The sequence below is a fragment of the Trichosurus vulpecula genome, chromosome 6 (genome assembly GCF_011100635.1).
Source record: "Trichosurus vulpecula isolate mTriVul1 chromosome 6, mTriVul1.pri, whole genome shotgun sequence".
Lineage (NCBI taxonomy): Eukaryota > Metazoa > Chordata > Mammalia > Diprotodontia > Phalangeridae > Trichosurus > Trichosurus vulpecula.
In genome coordinates, this window is record NC_050578.1 from 166,253,424 (window position 1) to 166,277,728 (window position 24,305).

At 39.9% G+C, this 24,305-nt stretch overlaps 1 protein-coding gene across 2 annotated transcripts in view; it reads right to left on the minus strand.

The window, feature by feature from the left end:
- LIMCH1 (LIM and calponin homology domains 1) overlaps nucleotides 1-24,305 on the minus strand; it is a 366,296-nt gene that overhangs the window by 179,754 nt on the left and 162,237 nt on the right. For both annotated transcript variants that reach the window (XM_036762932.1, XM_036762933.1), the window contains exon 3: nucleotides 4,299-4,368. In XM_036762932.1, coding sequence (XP_036618827.1) covers nucleotides 4,299-4,368 — 70 coding nt within the window. The remainder of the gene's footprint in view (nucleotides 1-4,298; nucleotides 4,369-24,305) is intronic.

Here is a 24,305-nt window from a genome sequence, read left to right on the forward strand (position 1 = left end):
ACCAATAAAACTTCATATACGTGTGTGTGTATGTATATATATATATATATATATATATATATATATATAAAATTCTTGTATAACTCACAAGTCCAAAACAGTACCTAAACAAATTCTTGTTGAATGATGGATACATTCACACTTGCATTTCTTCATATGATAGGCATGTCAATACATCAAGGACTCAAGACTGTTTTGGTATGAGAAATCCCAACTTGGAAAACTCCTTTCACTACAACAGATCACAATCCACAGATGATATGTAATCTGAGCCTTGCCTGAGGCTTGTGGAGATAAACTCACAAGTGCCAGGGGCAGAATTTGAACCGAAGTCTTCTAGAAGCTAAGTATAGCATTCTATCCATTATGCAATGCTACTCTCATGTTAAATAAATATGCTGCTAAAAAATTAACTTACTAGGCTTAATGGGTAATTACTAAACATAGTAGGAGATTGCTATGTAAAAGCACACTATGATAAATTCTTTGATAAGGGCAATAATCCTTGGTTTATCTGTATCTATATTTTCCAGTTCACATTTTTGTAGACTGGATTTTCTTAACATGTCATTTCTAGTTGGCCAAGAAAACACTATTAATGGCAATGGATTTGGCTGAAAAGATCAATTTATTTTCAACTGTCTTCATTTTATTATTAACATATGAATGATATGATTGAATGAAAAACTATTTATTAACACTTACTAGGTGACCAGCAAAGTTGTAAGTACTACAAATATCCCTGCACTCAAGGAACTCACGCTCCAACTGGAGGAAACAACCTTGAAAAGGCTCAACTGCACAGCAGGAGGAAAGGTCCAGAAGTCCTATATGTTACAGTGGTGGGGCAGATACTAATGCCAGGGTCTGGAGCACATATAAGAAGGGCAAATGTTGAGGCCTGGACCAGGAAGACCTAAGGATCCAGTAGGGTGGAAGATGATAAGGCGGTATTTCCCAAGACATAAGGCTGAAGGGGAATATATCAATCAAAAGAAAAGATGTAATCAAAGGAAGGAAAATACAAGGTGACAAAAGAGAAGAGGTTTCAACTTTCAGATGGGCAAAAAGTTCAGTTGATTTCTCCGTGGATGATTTTCTCCTTTGTTCTGAATCAGTTTTAACAGATCAGGAGCCCTATTTTATGGCACAACAGAAACAGCACATAGATCATAGGCTCATGGATTTGGAGCTGGAAGGGATCTCAGGTCATCAAGCCCAAAACCCTCTTTGTACAAATTAGGTAACTGAGGCCCACAGAGGTACAAGGAACTGTTCTGGGTTGTACAATCTGAACTAAGGTCTTCTCGTAGTCCACACTGTACATCTAATTCCTCTTGAGACTCATGAAGATCAACTCCTTGCCCATGGTTCCAGAGTTCCTCTGAAGAGCCTGCCTCAGATATACTTTCCCTCTTCCCCTCTTGGATTTCACAGGGTTGGTACTAACTCTATGGATAAATAATTAAGTGTCCTGGACATTAATTCTCTGGGCCTCGAGGTGAGAGTGGGGCATTCATATGACTGATAAAAAAAAAATGGAAATTGTCAGAATCAACCTCATTACAATTATGCCATTAACATTTTATGAAAATCAACCTGAATGATCAGTTTTAAAGATTCTACTAAAGAATGGAATTACGTTCTGAACTAGCTAAAATAGAAATGGCAAAAAATTAAGTAACCAATTAACTATGCAAAGACAGAATCAAAGTCATCGCCTCCCTCCCCCATGTTAGCTCTATGTTTATCAGGTGAGAAAAAGGCTCAATCAAACAAAGACTTTGGACTAAGTATGAAAAATCCTTGGAAGTCACTGGATGAATTCCAGGGATATTACACAGGAAACCTGTTTGAATTGGGTGAGGGACTGGGTGAAGGACTTGGTAGTAGCCTGTGAGGCCTGCATAAAACTATGGAATTAATTCAGAACCCAAGAAATCTGAGCAAACAAAGAAGAGAGAACGTTCCATTCAAACCCCTGAGAAAAAAATCAATTGGGGCTGGGGAGGTAGGACCATAGAGCCTAGCCTCTGCTTTGTTTTTATTCTTGGATGCCTTACAATTCCCCTTGACTAGAAGAGGACTTCATAAACTTGGGAGATAAGAGGACTCTCATCTTCTCATAGGCATCCTATTAGAGTCTCCAGTTCAGCTAAAGAATATTTGTATTGGGAATCAAGGACAGATGAGAGAACACAAGATTCTGCCAAGAATCCAGCAGAAAAAAGCTATACTTTGCCTACAGGGCCATCTTGAGGACTCTACCTAAAAGGTTTCTGGGGCCTGTGAGTAACCCCTTTGCCACATATACTTTCTAAGTGAGAGTAACCTTTCCTCAGGACTCTGTCCAACTAATGGTTATAAGTCAATAATCATAGCATGACGAACACCAATGGGGCTTATGAGCTACAATATTAGAAAAGATATCTCTTCCCTAACTCTTCAGTACAAATCCTAGTGCAAGTGGGACTTGGCATAAGAGCTCCAGAGTATACTCACCTTTGCAAACTTAAAAAAACAAACCTCAATCCATGGAGAAATGGGACTGGCCTGAGCCCACATATGTCATCAATGTGACCTCATGTATTTCATTGCCACTCAATGACAAAATGGGAATGAAACATAAATTCATATGGGAATGATTGGCTAATAAATTCATTGCTACTTGATTATTCAGTCCCATATAACTTCAATTAGCAATCATTTTATGGCAACAACAATCCTTAAAGCCTAGATTCTGGACACTTTTCCCATTTGTTTTCTGAACTTTTGAGTCTGTATACACAAACAAGGTGGCTATCACCACAAGGAATACCCAACAAACCATTTGGAATCCACCTTCTTATCTCTGCAGTAACTAAACTATTGCTTGTCCATAGCCTTCCCTCCCTCTTCTCATCCACCCTCACACTGAATTATCTTCCTTTAAAAAAAGAACTCTACAGATTCCAAAATCCAAAAAGCTCATCTGACCTGACATTACAAAAACAGAAGTACAGAACAGGGGTGTACTCGGCCCTGGTCAGATCAAATGTGGAGTTATACGTCAAGTTCTGCATGCATGCCACATTTTAGAAAGACCATTGACAAGCAGGGACACATTGAGAATAGAATGACCAAGATGGAAAGGAGCCTCAAAATCATGCCATTCCAGGATAAACTGAAGAAACCTCCAGATGTTTAATGGTCTGGAGAACAGAAACCTCAGGGGTAATGTGATAGTTGTCTCCAAATATTAAGAACTTTCATGTGGAAGTTCCCCTTCGGTCCGAAGGCCAGAGCTAGGACCAATGGATGGAAGCTACAGTAAGCAGATTTGGATTTAATCCTTCCTTAAAAAGTTAAGTGGAATGTGTTGTCCTGAGAGGTAGCGAGTCCTTTACCACTGGAGGGTGTCTGGGATATCACAGAGGGGATTAATGCTTCGGAAGGGGCTGGACTTCATGGCTTATGAGGCCTTCTAATTCTACAGTTTCATGATTCTATGAGCATTAATTAAAGCAATGAAAACAATACTCCCCCACCCCAAGTTAGAAACCTAATACATCATTTTAAGCTGTTTGTTCTTTTCTTCAGTGTTTATTCCTCAATGTAAATGCTACCCTCTCTTTGTTAAATAGTATGAAATTCTGGAGGGCAGAGGAACCTGGGCAACAAACTCCATGAGAATAGAGACTGTCCTATGTAAGCTTTGTGTTCTCCCAAGGCCTAGCACTGGGTTCTACACACAGTAGGTACACAGTGAATGCTTGCTAAATGGCTAAATGCTGAATGAATAAGACTAAGTAGAGAGCCCACTAAATTATATTAACTCAGCACACTATTAGAACTTCCATCTATCAAGGACAATACTATTTATTATAACTCCCTGTACAGAGGATTGCATTGCTTTTTTGCCTTTTAAACCCAAGTGAAAAACATAATTCATCAAGATTGTCTTTTAGTTAGGAAAAGTTCTTCCTTCAATTTTTAGAACAAATGAATTAGAGACTGAAATGAGGTAATTACTACTGCATTCATCCACAAGTACAAATGAATTATAAACATCTCACCCAGAAACAAATTCATCTCCCTAACAATGAACTTCCATGTTAGGGGGAAGGAAGAGATTGAGCCAAGATCCAGGTGCCACTAAGGTGGGGTTGCCTCCAGTCTTGCGTTTTCAGATTCCTCTACATCCAAAGGATTGGATTCTGTCTCATTCAATGCTGCAGCCAAATACTTACATCAACATGTTTTTACACTTATGGCAAGTCATAGTGGGGGAAAAAAAACAATTCCTTCAGAATACTCACCAATCCTGCAATGGGGGTGGGCAATCTATTGATCTTTTTTACAAGTCCTGGTTTTATAGCATTCAGCAGCCTGTCACGAGAAAGACAATATGTTAAAGTAAGAAATAAAGATGACCACATAAATCATTTTTATCCAGCGATACAAAAGGAAGATGGAAAAAAAGCTGCAAATTTAAAGCAGGTTACGTTAAGTACACACGTAAATAGATTTGGCAATATCCAACTTTGGTTGTGTTGATTCAAGTTTTAGTATTTGAAAAAGTCAGGGGATTTTTTTCCTTTCAGTGGGTAGGTGTGGAAAGACCATAGAGCTGTCAAACGCTGTCTATGTTGTCAATCTTGTGGAGATTTGTGAAAGTGATGAAAAAATATTTTAAAAAAATTAATTTTAAAAATATCATTGAGAGAAGAGAAAGGGAAAGGGTAATAAGAGTAGTAATAACCTAACATTTACATAGGGCTTACTATGTGCCAGGCACCGTGCTAAGCATTTTAAAATTATCTCACTTGATTTTCACAACAACCCTGGGAAGCAGTTGCTCTTATTACTCTTACTTGACAAATGAGGAAACTGAGGCAAACAGCATTTAAGTGACTTGCCCAGGGTCACACAGTGAAAAAGTGTATGAGGCCAGATTTGAACTCAGTCTTCCTGACTCCACGCTCAGCGCTCTATCCACTGCACCAGTCACAGTTTGTGAGGTATTGTGAGAGAATCAAGAGGTAAGCAAACCTAGTTTACGATAGGCAGGTAGGTGCTACAGTACACAGAGCACTGAACCTGTAGTCGGAGAGACCTGAGTTCAAATCCAGCCTTAGATACTTAAGACATGTGACCCTGGGCAAGCCAATTAATCAACGGCTGCCTCAGTTTCCTCAATTATAGCATAGGAATGCTAACAGCTCCTACATCCCAAAGTTGTTCCTTCTTGCAACAGGGATTAATTTTCCCCCAAAAGTGGTATCCTAACTGTCCTTGCTTCTTTGATGCAGCTTCATGGTCACCCAAGAATAAAAAAAGTCTCACCAAGGTGGGGTCAATTTCTGAAGACCATGAAAGTCACCACATCCTGCCCCCATGAGGTGCCTTTCCATATGGAGACAGGTTAGGGATTAGGGGTAGTCTGTCCAGAAAAGCTAAGTGCCAGAATATCCTTACTGAATATTCTTGCTGTGTGAGGACAAAGTAAGGCTCCTTTGGTTAATTGTTCAATGACTTTCAAAGGCTGACTCATTTCATCCCAACAACAAACCTGAAAGAGGCCAATGGGTCACCTCCAACATGGGGTACAATGGAATGAGCTGGATTAATATAATAGAGGACTTTGAGGGAAAAGACTGAGAAAGCGCCTAAAATGAAAAGGTGGAATTATCAGATCAGTCTAAGGGTTCAAAGGACCTTGAGGCTGGTAGAAGCTGCCAGAGCCTGGGCTCCTGGGCACTCTTCAAGAACAAGGAGGTTATGGAGGCAGAATCACGCATCAAAGGAAGGCCTTTCACACGCAGGCTTTTAAAGTAAACAGGAAATATTCACTGGTCATTTTAGGCAAGTCATTTCACTATGAGTCTTAGTATCCCCCACGTGCACTATAAAATGGGGGTAATGAGACTTGCATTACTTACCTCAAAGGTTGTTGTGGGGGGTGGGAGGGGAATGCTTTTTAAACTTCAAAATACACAAACGTGAGCTACTACTGAATCATGTGGACGATATATAAACTAGGTATGCTTTGTGGGGAACAACCCCCAGGTGTGAAAGGCATTCTGGAGAAAAGGTATTTCTGGAACTCAAAATTGAAAACAAGAAAATGCAAGTGAAGGAGATGGGAATGACAGCGGGAGAGAACAGGCCTCAGGAGCCCGTGGTTAACTGCTGGAAGACAAACACAGGGAGAGTAGGAAATGAGCAAGAAGAATGACAAATCTCACTTTCTAGAGACAGGTCTGTTTTGACTGGCATTATGGTAATATGTTGAAACAGAATACAAGAGAATACAGTCTATTCAGAAAGGCCAGATTGGGGATAGGGGAAAATTTGGTGCTTATTCCCACATGCAGGAAGTAGGAGGAGACCAGTGGCTAGAAAAATTTCTGGGTTAAGTTTCAAGGGGAACCTTATGGCCGGGGTTTATTACAATCCTCCAAACCAAGAGGAAAAACCTGGCTTCGCCTTTTTACAGAAGCTTAGCAAAGATGCCAAGTCTTGGAATTTATTGGTGATGGGGATTTTAACTAACCCGCCATCTGTTAGAAAAGCAGTATACAAATGCATTCTAAGGGGGCATTAACAATATGTCTTGAATTTAACCTGGCACTTGATTTTGTCTTCCATAGGTGGGCATTCATAGGAACAATGTTGTCCCAAGTACAATAATATGGTAATGCAAAGGAGATTACTATTCAAGTGCCCACATGGGATTATAAAGATCACAGATTTAGAGCTGGGAGAGCCCTCAGAAAGTATCTTATCCTCATCTCTAGTTTTAAAGTTGAGGATATGGAAGCCCAGAGGTCAAGGGATGTGTCCTCAAGTTCACAAAGGTTACTGCATTGCAGAGTTGAGATCTCCACTTTCAGCATGCTTTAAGAGTCAGGGACCATCTTGGAATGAGCCATCACCTTGGATGCTTTTCTTAGCAAACTGTACTCCTTGGAACACTTGTCTACCTGTGGAACTTCTGTTAAGGCTTCAATGTTCAGGCCCTTTTAGGCCTCAATGTCCTGGGAATCAGTTTCTTCCTCAAAATAATCTGGGGAACCCCCCTCACCTTTGGCCCGGAACATAGTTTTTGTATATGGAAATTTGGTACCCCCTGCATCCAGCATCCAACTTTTCTCTCTCTCCAGCTACCACATATTCCAAATCACAAGTGGGTTTTCCCTGGGACACTTATTTAAAGCTAAAAGACTATTCATAGAAACAACAAAAGTAAAATTCTGTTAATCAAGAGGGCTTCTAAAAGAGTTCCACCCAGAAATCATCCCAGATAGAGAAGATATAATATAAAAACAGCACTAGATTTGGAGTCTCAAGATTTGTATTTGAATTCTACCAGTGATACTACCCTCTGTGACCTTGGGCAAGTCAATTCTCCTTCCTAGGCTTCAGTTTCCTCATCCTCATTTCTTCTGTAAATGTAAGGGTGCTGGACTATCTGGTTTCAAATGACCTTTCCAGTTGTAAATACTGTTTCTGTGGATGGTTTGAAAATGTCCCACTAAATAACCACCCTCTTCTTACACACACACACACACACACACACACACACACACACACACCTTTCAGCATTACAGGGACACATATTACATAATAAAGGTACAGAAACACACCAAAAATGAATAACCCCAATTTACATATCCGTGTCCCTCCCCTCCAGCACTCTCTCCACTCCACACCCACCCATCTCTGTTCATCAATAGCATTTAATCTGAATTTCAGGGAAGTAGCCAAGTTCATTAATTATTATATGAAGCTTTATTCATCTGATCCTCAAGACAACCCTATGAAGTAGGTTCTATCATTACATCTATTTGACAGATGAGGAAAACGAGGCAAGGAAGACTAAATCTGCTAAGAAGTATCTGGGAGAGATGCAAATGCCAAGCCTCAGGGCTCTTCACAAGGTTACCTAGTTGCCTCATAATTTCTTTACACCAGTTTTTCCCAATGCTTCTTTGGGTTTTGGTCATATGTGTTGATAGGGTTGTTGAAGAACACCTGCCAAAGAACTGAGTCAGGAAATGCTGAAGGTGTCCTGATGAAATCTGTTTTTACAATTCCATCGCTTAAGCTACAGAATGGCAAAAAAAAAAAGAGGCCGCTTGTTAAAAAAAAAAAAATAGTGTGGGACAAAGAGCACTGGACATGAAGTAAGGAGAGGCCTGGGTTTCTATGACATTTTGAACCCATTAGCTGGGTTCAAATGATTAGGGGTAAATCACTTCAACTCTCTGAGAGTAAGTTTTCCCAAGTGAAAAATAGTGAAAAGAAGCACCCTTACTCACAGGGCTTTTCATGAGGATCAAGTGAGATTATGTATAGAAAATACTTTGCAAACCTGTGTTGTTAGCTAACATGAAGAGCTTCCTTTCTTTTTCTGGTCATTTTCACTGCAATTCGAAGGCATTGCCAATAAGTGGCAAGAGTTACTATTGTGATCAGTCCAAAAATTGAACTTTCACTAAGGATCAAGTTCATAGCTCACTGCTTAACACAGATTTATAAATACAAATTTGCCAAATATGGGCAGATTAAAAATGCATGTTATCTTATAACTTAACAACTAAACAACATGGAGTTTTATTCATAGCAAACCTATTAAAATGAATGAAATTTAGGAATAAAATTCATGACTTTCCCACAAACTCCCAAATTCCTACAATAGTAAAGTTACACAACTCACCCTATCTTGGCTGGGTGCCAATTGCCCCTCCATTAGTTTACTTTCAATTTCACAGCTTGATACCTTCTCTATCAAGAAGGTCTTTTCTATAACTGCTTCCCTGCCAGTCTAGGGATTCATCGGTCTTGCTTCTGAGTTAGATGATTACTTCCAGGAACAAGGTTTTCCTTCTCTTTCTCCACCCAAGTATCCTGCCTCCTTCTGGTTTTCTCAGGAAGCATGCTAGCTAGCATCCTGCTGATGAAAGCCCCTGGTGCTCTGCGTTTACGTTCCAAACATAGAAGCCCAAATTTGTGAAGAGTCACTCTAAGTCCTTCTGCCTGCTCGGTACTGAAAACTGGTTATAAGTAACAGGGGGTTGACCAACTACTTTCTTGCAGAGTTCTCTGGTTTCCCCTAGCAACCTTCGATAATAACTCCTTTAGCAAATTCTACACAAAGTTAAAAGAGACAACATCCCTTACAAATAAAAGGGCAGATTGAAAAGCCCACTAAAGAGAAAAAACTGGCTTTCGGTCAAGTCAGTTCACCATATGAAATCAGAGAACCCACCAAACTGGCTGCCTGCAGAAGCTACTTTCTAGAAGTGTGATATCTGAGGACAATAGTGTGGAAGAAAGATTTGCACTGGTTCTGTTTGGTCCCGGGGGGCAGAGGAGCAAAGGGTAGAAGACATAGGGAACCACATTTAGGTTTGATGCCAGGAGGGACTACCTGACTGTCCAAAAGCAGGAAGGGGGGCATTTGGAGGTAATGATCTCCCCATCACTGGAAGGCTTGAAGGAATGAACAGCTAACTGACCACTTGTCTACAATAGTAGGAAAGGATTCTTGTTCAGATTCAGGTTAGAACTCCGATAGCCTTTCAAACCCTAAGGTGCTGGGATGCTCCCCTCCAAAAAGAGCATTTACGTTTTAAATTCCATCAGAATGTTATTAAAATACCCTAAAAAAAAAACTGCTTAGGGGCAGTCTCTTAAGTGCCACAGTGTCCAATGTAGTGCTGGGCACACTGAAAGTACCCAATAACAACTTGTTGACTGAATGAAGCAATTGATTCAACTGCCCTCTGTTGAGATGTGTGCTGCTGCTACTGCCACATTCCGGGGTGACTTGGTTAGCTGACTAAAATTCATCGTATTTATCTTCTCCTGAGGTAGATGTAAACAGTTAAGTCCTATTCTAAGATCCCTCATTTTAGCTCTTCTTAATTTAACCAAGAACCTGGGGCCCATGGGCAGATTTCAGGGGATCTGCGAACTTGTATAAGAAAAAAATATTACATCTTTATTTCAATATCCTCTGTGATCCTGAGCATTTTTTTTCATATATTTAAAAACATTATTCTAAGAAGGGGTCCAAAGGCTTCACCAGACTTCCAAGGGGGTGTCCACAGCACAAGAAAAGATAAAAGTTCCTGACCTGGAAACCTTCTATTTTGGCTTTTACTTCCTAGATCTAAAAGTGCAAGAGGGAAGGCTGGAGGAACAGTGAATAGAGCACCGGGCTTAGAGTCAGGCAGAGTCATCTTCATGAGTTCAAATCTGGCCTCAGACACTTAGTAGCTGTGAGAACCTGGCCAAGTCGCTTTATCAGTGCAGGATCTCTGCCAACAAAACCCCAAATGAGGTCCTGAAGGGTTGGATCCAACTGAAATGACTCAACAACAACATTTCTATTTCTGTCAGGTCACAAATGTCTCATAGTTTATAGACAAAAGACAAAAATGAGGATAAACATGCCTAATATTTCCATGATTGAGGCAGCTGTATTACTTTATCATGTAAATATTTCCCTAATGCCATATACAATTTACTGTCTATGATAATAATATTTAACATTGAATCTACAGTGTCCAACATGCCAGATACCTGCTTGCCTTACAGTTTGAAAACTTAAGAATTTTTGTTATTGTTGTTGCAAATAATAGGTATCATATGAGAAGTCCAACAACACTGTCATGGTCAAGTATGAAGGTGTCAACCTGTACTTTTACTACAGAACAAATCTGTCCTTTCCACAGAAATGTATGCACAAGCACACTGGAATCAACAAGTATTAACTGAATGAGGGAAAAAAATTTATTAGCCAAGCACTGTTAAGTTCTAGAAATACAAATACAAAAGTGAAACTGTGCATGCCCTCAAGAAGTTTACGTTCTAATGGGGGATGATGGTCAGGGAAAAGATTTAGGGTACAGGAAGTCACAAGCACAGTTAATAGTGGAATAGCACAGTCCATTTACATACCCTTTCCAGAGTAGTGATTATAGGCCATAGTTATCAGGGAAATAGAGAGGGGTTGCAGGAAGAGAAGGTGAGGACACAAGGTCCCATGGAAGACATAACCCAGTGAGAAGATATAAAGCAGTAAAAGCAGTCTTTACCCTCAAGGAATTTGCTTGGAATCAAAGGATCAGAAAATCTTAAGGGTTACAAAGGATGGTAGAAGTTATCTAGTACACCACACGCACAAAAATATTTATAGCAGTTCTTTTTATGGCGGCCAAGAACTGGAAGTTGAGAGGATGTCCATCAATTGCAGAATGGCTGAACAAGTTGTGGTATATGAATGGAATGGAATCCTATTGTTCCATAAGAAATGATGAACAGGTGGACTTCAGAAAAACCTGGAAATTCTTGCATGAACTGATGCTGAGTGAAGTGAGCAGAACCAGAATATTGTACACACTGTGTGATGACCAACTTTGATAGACGTAACTCTTCTCAGCAATACAAGAATCTATGACAATTCCAAAAGACTCATGATGGAAAATGCTATCCACATCCAGAGAAAGAACTGTGGAGTCTGAATACAGATCAGAGTATACTATTTCCTCTCTTTTTTTGTTTTTTGTTTCTTCTTTCACATGATTTTTCCCTTTGGTTCTAATTCTTCTTTACAACATAACTAATGTGGAAATATGTTAATATGATTGTACATGCATAGTTTATATCAGATTGCATGCCATCTTGGGGAGGGAGGAACAGAAGAAAAGTTAGAATTCAAAATCTTATAGAAGGGAATGTTGAAAACTAAAAACAAACAAATAAAAAAATATTAAAGAAGAAAAGTTATCTGGTCCAACCCTAACATGAGGTAAGAATGTTCTCTTGCAATTGAACATCAAGCCACAGCTGAAATGCCCGAAGTGACAGGCAATTTGTTACCTTAAACACGGTAAAGACAATTCTGACTGTTAAGAAATTGTTCCTGACACATGGTCACATTTGGTTCTGACATTGCTCAAAATGGTAAGAGCAAAGATAGACCAAATATCAAATTGTGCTTACTACTGTTTCCATTTTGGTCCAAATATCCACTGAGGTTTCAGCCTCTGGCTACCTATATGTGGTCTCATAGTAACCAGTCTATAAACTGAGCAATTCATGGGTTGTCCATCATCCTAGCTGTGTGATCCACCCAGGATCATGGCACATGATAAACTGCCTCTAAGACATCTGACACCCAGGACCTTTTGTGGCAGAGCTCTTCATTCGTCATGCAGGCATGGACATGGAGATTCTGCATACCATTCTTCTTACTGCACACTGAGAGAACACAGGCTGCTAAATCTTTACAATGGACCAAACTTCTGGTGCACAGACCTCTAGCACCACAGTGTCAAATATTTCTGCCCTGATCAATATGGGGGGAGAGAGAGAGTGAGTGTGAGTGTGTGCGTGCATGTTTAAATAAAAGAAGTCTTTCTTTACACTAAATGCAACTGACAATTTGCAACTTCTGCCCATTTCTCCTAGTTCTGGGAACACTTAGAAGAAGTCTAATCTTTTTTCTAAATATCAGAGTGCTGTTCAAGCTTTGTACATAGTCTTATGGAATAGAATACAGGCGGCCAAAAAAAAAAGTTATTCTGTGACTAACATGAGTTCTGAGGCTCTCTGGCTGGTCTTGGTTCAACTGGCCATTCACTGGAGCCATATTCAAAAGTCTTCCAAAATGATAGGACTTACCAGAGTTTAGTCTCTGCTGACATATGACCTTTGAGAAGCCACAGCCATATCCACATACCAATGAAACACCAACCGATTCTATCCAAATACAATGGGTGAACAATAATAAAGATCCAACAAGAAAAGATTTCAGAGGAGCAAAAGACAAAGCCAGGATATATCTACTACACTGATGTCATCTAGCTAAACATGGAAAAAAATAGATCCCGTTTTTGACCATAAGATCTCGAAAAAAAATTTTTTTTGTTGCTAGGAAATATAGGGAAAGCCTAATTTAATTCCTTTCTACAATCCAATCTCCCACTCAGCAGAATAACATTGTTTATTTCTCTGCAATAGTTTTACTCTGCAAAAGCTGTAATTCAAAAAGCCCCGACGATATTTTGCTCACTTCTTCCAGTGATACTTCATTTTAACTCTGACCTATTGAAAGGTTTTCTGGAAGGCCTACATGTCTACTGCACACAAGGAATGGAGGGAATATGTTTTCTCTTCTGCTCTCTTAGCTCATAGGGTTAAGTACCATGCCACCAAGTACAATTAAATGCATACTATTACGACCTAGATATCATTACTCCATCCTTGGGCTAATTATGGGTTTCTTTTCAGAAGTATATAGACATACTTATGTATAAAGCAAATTATAACTTATTTAGAGCCCTAGAGGACAGAAAGTATGGCTAAATAAAATGTACAAATAATTCTAAATATTTATTTTGGACATCCATTTCAATATCTTTGTCCCACAACAAAAATGGGCGATTTACCTCTTTTTTTTCTGCTTTTGAACAATTACTAGAAGTGATAAGTTGTCAAAAAATAGTACACAGATATGTGAAATCTTCAACTATGTAATTAATGGAAGAAAAAAAATTTAAATAGACATGATTTGTTCCATAGCCAAATAATACTTTTTGTCACATGCACTTAAGGGATGAATAATGGACATATCGATCTTTGGTTTATCACCAACAGAAAGGGAACCTTTACCAAGAAAACATAGACAAGGCCATACACAGCATGGCTTTTGGATGTTCCACCATTTAGCCTTAGTTGACTTGGGTAGATGAATTTAATTCTGCATGCCTCAAATAGAATTGGGATTGGACTTGTGATTTCACTGATATAGGGAACACCTAAATAAGGCAGCTCCCTCTTTGGTAGATGGCCAGTGTCAGCACCTTCTCTGGAATTTATGGTTCCAGAGAGTTACCTAGAAAACAAAGGTTAAGTGACTTCCTCAGGGGGCATTCCTGGTGAGACCCGTACCCAGGTCTCAGTGCTTCTGAGACCAGTTCTCACTCCATTATACCACAGCTCCCTCTGTGTTTAAAATACAACCTTCACAGGTTAGGTCTTAGTATGTGATGTTTATGATTGAAGAGTTTTCATGAACATATTTCTTTTTTTAAAAGAAAGTTTTTATTTTCTCAATTACATGTAAAAATAATTTTAACATTTTAAAAATAATTTTTGAGTTCCAAATTCCATTCCTCCCTCTCTTTCTTCCTCTCTAAGAAGGTGAGCACTTCAACATTGATAATACACGTGCAGTCATGCAAAACATATTTCTATATTAGCTTTGTTACAAAAGAGAACACAGACCAAAAGAAAAAAAGCCAACCCCTGCCCCAAGTAAAAACCGTATGCTTCAATCTGCATTCATACTCCATCAGTTCTTTCTGTGGAGGTGGATAGCACTTTTCATCCTAAGTCCTTCATAATTGTCTTGGATCACTGTACTCTTGAGAACAGCTAAGTCATTCACAATGGATCATCATACAATATAGTTGTTACTGTGTACAACCATCTCCTGTCTCTGCTCACTCCACTCTGCATCAGTTCATGTGTCTTCTGAGATTTTTCTGAAACCATCCTGCTCATCATTTCTTAGAGCAAATTAGCATTCCATCACAATCATATACCGTAACTTTGTTCAGTCACTCCCCAAATGATGGGACATCCCTTCAATTTCAAATTCTTCCCACCACAAAAAGAGTAGCAATAAATATTTTTGTACGTATAGCACCTTTCCCTTTTTCTTTTATTTTGGGATACAGACCTAGTAGTGGTAATCACTGGGCCAAAGGGTACGCACAGTGGAATTCTGCGGAATACAATTCTTAGAAGCCTGGCTTATTAGAGTTTTTGGAAGTATAGCTACATTTGCGAAGGCAGGGAGGGCTACTGAAACTCTAAGTGGCCAGTGAAATTTTCGCTCGATAAGGGTCAAAGCTCTTTTGGCCTTGCAACAGATCTGTTTGAAATAAACCTTATTACTCCCAGAAATACAGCAGACATAAGCACTCTCCCACCAGGTCTTGCAGTCTCTTGACAGTGAAAGTAGCTATACTTCAGTTCCAAAAACTAGAAAGTGCGCTTCTTGAGAATTGTGGTTCCCTCCTTCTGATGCTCTACCTCCCCATCTTGGGTCTCCTGCTCCAGGGTAGCAGTCAATTCATCCCCCTCCTCCTTGGACTTCTCTTCCAGCTGTGATGGCTATTACTCCACCTCCCTGATCCCTTCTGGCTCCAGGAAAAAGGGCTGCTGAGGTCTGGACTCCACCACCTCTGAGGACATCTTTCCTTTCCCCTGGCCTTCTTGGTTGCTAAGGAGGATCAGGAACCCCCGACCAAGCACTGGAGAATAAAAGCCTCGTGTGGAGAGGCCAGGGGGGCTGCTGCCTTCATGCGGGGAGCCGCTGACAGGGTCTGCAGCCCTATGGAACACTGGATGAACTTATCCGCCCGTGGGCTCACCTGTACCCCTATGTCTTTATTGTTTGTTTTGCACAACCTCAGACTCACCTGAGACAGGATGGCCTTGAGTTGTGCCCTCTTACAAGTGTCCAAGTAGTCGCCAGGGTTGACTGGCATCTACTCTGGGCCCACCAAGAAAGTGGAGGGCCTGGGATGCTTCTGCTTGGGGAGGCCAGTCCTGCCCATGGCCAGTGGGTTTCCATATCCCTGATATAAACTATAGGGGAAACAAATGAATCTCTCCATGACCTGACTCCCTCCCTGGGCAGCACATCCAAAGCCTAGGGCTATTTTTCTTTGTTCTCAGTGCAAAGGGGCACTTTGTTTTCAGTTTTCAGGGGCAAAGTAGAGAAGGTCTTAAAGAGAGAAAGATATCCTTTTGATATTGTAGGTCCTCTGAAGGCTGAGATAATATCTCTACTTATCTTTATTTCATCAGAACATAAGCGCTCAGTCGATGTTTGAGGAGGATGCCCTCCTTCACCTCTATCTCTTGAATTCCCCATTTTCCTTCAAGATTTATTTTAAGCATCATCTTTTGCAGAATGCCTTTCCTGGTGTCTCCCTCACCCCCTACCCCAATAGTGTCTTTCTCCGCTAAAATTATTACATATCTACCTTGCAAGAACCTTATATATGCCTGTGTAACAAATTGTCCCTTTCATATATGTCCTTTTTGCATATTTTATTTGACAAAGGGTACAAAAAAAAAATTTCTGTCCAAAAAAAAAAAAAAAACTACAATAACAAAAACGCAACAGGCTGCCTGAGACAGCTTTGAGGGCCTGGGAGAAAACAAATCCTCTCGGGGGACTTGTTTTAAGTTATCTCAAAGGCAAAAGTACTAATGAAGTGTAAAGGTAGCTGGCTAAAGTACATAGTTGTCAATTAGCTCATCTATAAATCTGCTTTCAGAAAACTGTAAGATATCACTGAGAAATTAGAAATTAAAAAAAAAATAACAACTGTGGGTTCTGAGGAAATTTGTGCATTGTCTGTTTGAGCCAGTCCCCTGAACAGCCAGTACCACTGCACTGGGTTCTGAAGCCCAGCAAGGGAACGCATAGCACTCTGTTCCTACGATACCAATGGTGGCCTGGTCTAGGAACCTTGGAGCTGGACAGAGAAGGCCGTCTGTACCTAAGACTTCATAGTGCTTGCTACCTGGTAGCAATCCAAGGGTGTTCATGGTGGTAATTTATACTATTCCTGACTACACTGCCATCCAGGAGCTCCCAATTTCCAGGCCTTTCTACTGAAGGATACAGTCAGGAGGTCTCATGGCCCTTCCCTGACCAGTGCTGGGGATTTCCCATCTTCCTCCCTTGAAACTGCAGATCCTACAGGGATCCCGAAGCCTCACAAGTTTCATTAGCTGAATCCTGTCCCTCCCTGCAAAGTACAACTCAGTTCTTATAGTTGCAGTGAAACCTCTTACCAGCCCACAGTCCTATCTCCCTCTTCTGAACTCTAATACCACCTATTGTCTATATCACTGGATGGGCCTTTGTGCCCTACTGTCTTATATCCATAACTACCTTTTTACATATATAATTCTTAATTCTCCTTACCCTAGCTGGTTTTTATGTAACCCTTCAGGCTACTATTATCCCTCTCCTCTAATCCCAGCACTGCTTTCATTCCAGTAACCTATTATTCCTTTCCCCAATACCCACAGAGGTTGGGTTCTCTCCATTACCTTCCTTCTTCGAAGAAAACAATCCAGGATAAATTATGTTTTCCTTTGAAATACCGCTTAATCTTATTTCAGGTTTTTGTGTGGCCAGACTCAGCTGATGTTTATCTCATCTTTCTATGCCAACTTAAGGGAAGGAAGGAAGGAAGGAAGGAAGGAAGGAAGGAAGGAAGGAAGGAAGGAAGGAAGGAAGGAAGGGAAGAAGGGAAGGAAGGAAGGAAGGAAGGAAGGAAGGAAGGAATGAAGGAAGGAAGGAAGGAAGGAAGGAAGGAAGGAAGGCAGGAAGGAAGGAAATGATGATATGCATGGTAGTTTACAGCAATAAAAGTGTAGAAAACCTGAAAAAGGATAATTTACTTGTTTCAAAGACAAGAAGTGATGGAAGACGCTGTAAGACTAATCTGTTCTGCAGTGAGATGAGAACAAAGTCCCCGATCAAAATCAAAAGAAGCAAATGGTTCAGTCCCTGGTCAATGGAAGTGATTCAAGTCAAAGATGTGGAGTCCTTAAGGAAAAGTCAGGTTTTAATTATTGTGGGGAGGAAGTTAGGAGGAAAGATAGTCTGGTAGTTAACAAGAGCCAAGGGAAGAAGACAGAGGGAAATAAAGGGATATGTTGGAGGAAGGAGGAAGACAGGAAACATAGGAAGAGAAAACGAAGCAGGATGAGGTAGCAGCAGAACAGGGAGTGTGCCTACAGCAGTGAAATTACACGCTCATTAGACCTTGGAATCCATCCAGTCTTCTAGTCCAAACACCTAAATTTAAAGGTAACAACACCTAGCATTTAAATAATGCTTTAAAGTTTGCGAAGCTCTATTAGGGTTAGAAAAGGTCACATTAAGGTTAGAAAACTGATGTTCGATGGATTTACTGTAACTTGCCCAAGTTTGTGAAGTAATTTAAGTAGAAAATTCAAGATTTGAACCAGATCAGATCAGATTTGAAGATCAAGATTTGAACCCAGATCGGATTTCCTTTCTTCCTACTGTACTAAGCAGCCAGAAAACCTCTAAAATCCCTTCCAGTTTTAGCATTTTTTTCTATTGCAGACATTCTTGAACTTTTATGCAAACACCATATCCCAGGACCTTACAACTCTTTGCCTACAGCCTCCACGTAGGTTACTGTTTCCAAAGCCCCTGTCCTGGTCCCTCAACAACCTCCTGAGCCTCCCCTCAGAGCCCCACATTTCTATTGTCCAAAGAGTCTGACCATACTTCGAGGAGGAAGAGGGAAAAAAGGAGAGACGTGTTCAAATTGGAACCCTAAATGAATTTTCCCACAGAAGCATTGGGTACCCAAGGCCATTAAGTTCTACAGTACCATTAGATACACTTCATTTCACTCCTACTCCTCACATAAACTCTATAGCAGCCTGCCCATTGGGGAAGTCATGGGGTGAACTTCACTTAAGAGGAACAAGTCAGTGGGAGCTCATTTTCAATATCATAAACAGAACCATCAAGCTTTTCTAACTACTTGGTGCTTTCTTTTACTTTTTTGGCTAATGGTCCCTTCAACTTATCTCCCACTATCCTATTTTTCTGATTTTGTAATTTAGTTCTTAATACCCTGGGCATAAAACCCAACCTACTAGCTTAATTACTGCAATATTACTACTTTCTCTTCAGATTCTAGTCTCCCCAAACTCATCTACATTATTCTTAAGTATCACCACTCCGTCTCTCTACTTACATTCATTTTATTTCTTCCTATTAACTACAATCTGCCTTTCCCTTAGGGAACCTTGGCTCTCTAGTTGTCTTTACTAGTACTGACTGATTCTAATTCCAGGATACCTCCTTGTTCCCCAGTGCTACTTTCAGATTGTGTCACTTGGTAACTTGTCCTATGAACTTCATGCTATATAAACTGTAAGTACGATCTACTGAAACCTTCTGATCGCTCCCCACCCACTCCTGCCCCCAATTTACCCCATGATTATGGCGGCGGTTGGGGAATCTCTCCCCAACACTTCCCCTTGTCATTATCCTCAGAGATGTAGATATATTTGTTGCTAACTCAAATGAAAGCCTATCCTCAGTCCTTGAACAAGTCTCAACTTATATGACCTCCACCATCCAATAGGATGGCTACAATTTACAAATGTGCCATCACGAGGAGCTACTCTACATCTAACTCTGAAACTCCTCTTTTTGACCATAATCTAGTGCATATTATTCCTTCCTTACCTGCCTCAATACAAACCAAGACATCTAATCATTGTATTCTTCCCTGTTCTCCCAAGGATTCTGTTCTAGATCTGCCTTTTCTCCTACTAATTTTCATAACTGCAAAATGACAGAGTTGGACTTAGACGATTGCCAAACTCTCTTCTGATGTTGATAATATACAATTCTGGGGGAAACAGCAGAAGCAAAGCAACACAGGAGATGTAAACAAGGAACTGACAGGGCTTGGTTACAGCCATTTCGAAAGTTTTCTCTGTTCCACGCTTGCCCCTGACCTTTCATTTGTTTTCCATTCTACTGACCCTAAATCCTGAAAAATTCATACAACCCTCCACCTATCCTGACCTTGCTATAAAGTGGCTAAATCCTGTTGAAGGAAAAGAGGAAATGATACTACTTAACTACATGGTCTCGGAGATGGAAAATCTCCCCATCAGTTGGAGCTATCCAAAAGTGCAACAGCTGCCTGGGAAAGTACCATTTGGGACTCCTCAAGAGAGGCGTTCAAACTAGGGCTGAGCACTCTTCTGTCCACTTAACCTGTACCTGAACAAGAATGTCTCTACTGAGAGGTAATACATTACTTTCCCAGGTAGCCTTCCCCTCTCCCCCCATCTGAATCTAACTTCTACCTATGACTTGTACTACTCCCCTCCGAGGCCAAGAAAAGAAAGTCTAGTCCCTCTTTCTACATAGCAGCCCCTCAAACACATAAAAGGAGGTCTCACATCTCCTGGAACTAAACATTCTCAGTACCTTCAGCTGAACTCAAGGTCTTTCATCAAGGCTAGGTGTTGCAATGAAGAAAACCTAGAGTGAGGAAGATCTGAGTTCAAATCTAGCCTCAGATACTTCCTAAGCTGCGTGACCCTCAGCAAGTCATTTAACTTGTTTTGCCTCAGTCTCCTCGTGTGTAAAAAGGAGATGATAATAATAGTACCTACCTCCTGGGGTTGCCGTGAGGATCAAACGAGATACTGTTTTTTAAAATGTTTAACACACTACCTGGCACATAGAAAGTGCTACATAAATGTTCACTCATTATTTATCATCATCCTGGCTGCTCTCCTTAGGATTGTGCTGAAGCTTACAGAATTGGCCATAATTCTCTAAATGAAATGTGACCCAGGCAGAACTATCAAGCCCTGAGATATCATGCCTTTTTTAATACAACCAAGAGCACATTAGAGATTTTGTTTTGGTTTGCTCTAGGTTGTTTTTTTTGGCTGTCACATCATACTGTTGACTGATACGGAGCTAGCACTAAAACCCCACAATTTCTTCCTATCATCTGCTAACAGTCTAGCCGTAACTTCTCACTCTTATGAGAAGCTGACTTTTTTAACCCAAGTGTAGAGCATGACTGAAGCCAATGAACATCTTTTAAGCACCTACCATCACACAGGCACTGTGCTAAATTGCATACAGTCTGGATTTGGAGCCAAGAAAACTGGGGTTCATATCCCATGTCGGATACTTACTAGCTATGTGACTCTGGGGGCTTCAATAGGCTCATCTGTAAAATGAGAGGACTAGGCTAGATGGCCCCTGAGGTCCCTGTTAACTCTAAATCTAGGTTTCTATGACTTTACATTCATCCCTATTAAATTTCATCTTATTGGATTTTCCCCCCAACCTTCTAGCCTATCAAGATCCTTTTGGATCCTGATGTCATCTGCAAAGTTGATAAGTGTCCCATTTATATATCTATCTGGATAATTTGTAAAACTATTAAATAGGAGAGAGCCAGCCCATAGCTCCTTGAGAAACCACAGAGGCCTCTATCCAAGCGAACATCACACCATTAATAACTATAATTTGGATCCAATCACTAAATCAATTCTGAACCCACCCAACTCTTCCTGTTGACAAAAATCTTGGGTTATTGAGACTTCAAAACTAGCACCAAGTAGCCAGCCTATTTTGTAATGAGGTATTTCTTATTCAATTAAGCTCATATTCAGAAAGCAGACATAGTATGGTAGCTGGGAGTACACAGACAGCTGTTCCAGCATAGCAAAACCTGCCAGAGGTAGTACTTCCCCGGCATAGCTTTTAAAAACCTAGGTTCACATCCATGTCGGAATGAAGGATAAAAGCAATATAAGTCCTGGCAAAAATTTAGAATGAAAAATTTAAGAGTTAGTGAACATCTAGAAAAGAAATTATTGATCACCAAGATGATGGTTTCATCAAGAGTGGGTTATACTAGACTAATCTTATTTATTTTCTTTGCTGACAAGTTTACTAGGTAGAAGTCTAGGTATCCCTTTCAACACAATCATTAATATCCTTTTAACAATACATTCCAGGGTTTTTGCCAGGAATCAAGGGCAAGCTCACTGCCCAAAACAAGCACACATTATACTCTTTCTTGTTTTGAGAATTGTAAAAATATTTGCCTCAATTCTATGGGCCGGTAACGTTTTGTAGACACCAGCGTATATACTTCATGGGCTTTCCACTTGTTGTCCTTTGCTCTTACTACATGACTAGACCAACTCCTTTTCTGGCCACACAAGTCCAATGAGACTAATATAAAACATTTTAGTAATATGTTAATTCCTACTTATACCCATCATGAAGCCTTTTATTGTTCTGTGGGTCACCATAAACCTAGCACATAACAGATACATAAGAAATATTTGTTGAATAGAATAAAGAATTGTGTCAATTAGCCTTAAAATCTAAACACTACTATATCACATTTTTCCTACTGGGAGAAGTACATTTTGAGTTTCAAACAATAGACATGCATATGAGCTTTCTGAAGACAACTGGTATGTAAATCAAGGAGAGACTGACTCTGTCCCTCTTTGTAACAACCTTCTCCTCCATTACCAACTGCCCCTGTAGCTCCTAGCAGAGTGTCTTGGATATAGTAGATGCTCGGTGAATGTGTACCAATTAATAATGAAGTATACCAAAAATGAAAAACAGCTGGATCGCCAAGACAACAGTAATGAAACAGCAATTAACAATTAACATTTTTAAGAGAGTTAATTTTTTCAAAAATCCTATTTCATGATTCCATTCCAGTATGTACCAAGACTATAGTTTGAGCTCAGAGAAACAGAACTTCATGCAAGGATCAGCTGACACACTGAGAGCTCATTCCCACTGGTTTTTGTTATTTCACCGAGTTGCTGCCTGCTTGTTGCCATAGCAACATAGAATAATGGGAAAGGAGGGGGGAAGAAGATAAAAATTCACAGAGCTGTCCTCTAAGGGAAGGTTGAGTTGGGGGGTAGGGGGCACAGATAGAGGGGCGGGAAGAAGAGAACAGAGAAGAAGGCAATGAAGCCTTGGAATTTGCCAATATGTACAGTCACTTCCCAGATAGAAAAAAAGAGAAGAAAAGCTCCCTGCTCTTTCTCCTTGGGAGGCACATAATTCTATTTGGTTTGGTACAGAGAAGAAATACAAAAAAGTAATTTTATTCAGAACCGATTTCATTCAAACCATTGGAGAATATGTCATTGAAGGCCATAGGCACAAGGAGAGCAAAGGATCAGCCTCACAAGAGAAGCATTTTCATCTAAAGATGGGACCGAAAGCTTCAAGCAAAAAGCTGAAAAGGGCTGAAGTTCAATATTCTCTTGGATGCATTCAGGAAAGAGGAGAGAACTTCCCATATGGCACTGAGCTTTAATTATCTAGAAATGCACAACATCATGTTAGGAATATATTGTTGGATGTATTTTAAATGCCTCGGGACTGCAGAAACAACTAAATTATAGCGTGAGCTTCAAACAAAATGACCAATTATCAAAGTGCTAAAGATATTACAGATATCTTGAATTGTTATTAACCTTCTTCAATGAATATTTGTTGAAAATTAACTACCATACATGAGGCACCATGTTGAGCACTGTAGGGTGATGCAATGATGAATAAGATCCTCTCTGACCTCCAGGAATTTAAAGTGTAGTGGGGTAGGTACCACAAAGCAAAACCAGATAAGTAATAAGTACCAGATAAATAATACAAAATACTACCGGAATTCAGAAGTATGACGTGGATGATCTCAGGAGGCTGCTCTGAGGAAAGAGGATTTGAGACAAACCCTGAACATCACCTAAGATTTCAGTAGGGGAAAGAGTCTATCAGGATGAGCCAAAAAAAAAAAAAGGAGAGAAAACACAAGGCATGCTGGAGAAACACAATAGTGCAATCTGGCTGGAGCACATAGTACATGTTAACATAATGAGTTGAGGCCAAAATTTAGGTTAGACAACACTTAACTGACCTGATATGGTATGCACCATCAATTAGGGACCACTTAGGAGACTAGTGAAATAGACAATATGTGCAGGCTGCATTGGCATATAGAGAGGTTGTTTGTCAGAATATTGTAGAAAGAAAATTGGGTTTGAAATCAGACCACCTAGACTTGAATCTTAGTTCTTTTACTACTAAGGCAAGTCATGTCTAGGCTACAATTTTCCCATCTGTAAAATGAAGGAGTTGGAATAAATTATCACTAAGGGTCTTCCCGGGTCTAAATCATGTAATCCTTATAATAACAGTCCTGGTATGAGACACATACATACATATATGCGTATGTACATGTATGTGTATGTATAGATGTATATTCACACATGTCTATATATACATATTTATAAAAATTCAAAAGAACTTCCTAACATTAGTGAAATAAATGGTTTCTACATGGTGGAAGGAATCTAGCAGATATTCAGATATTTGCTGACCTAAAAAAAATTAGATAATAAAGTATCTCCATCACAAAATGATTTCAAGAAAGGCAAAAATCTATAACCTGGAGAAAATATTTACACAGACTAACTTCTTCAAGCAGACAGTACTGTTATCAAATTCATTTTCTAAGGAAAGCATCCAACACAACTTGATCATTAAAGATGCCCAAAAATAGATTAAAGGAATAAAATAAAGGTGACTTATAAGTACTACAGGCAAGCACTGAGTTATGCTAAATTTTTTCTCCTTCAACATAAAAAAG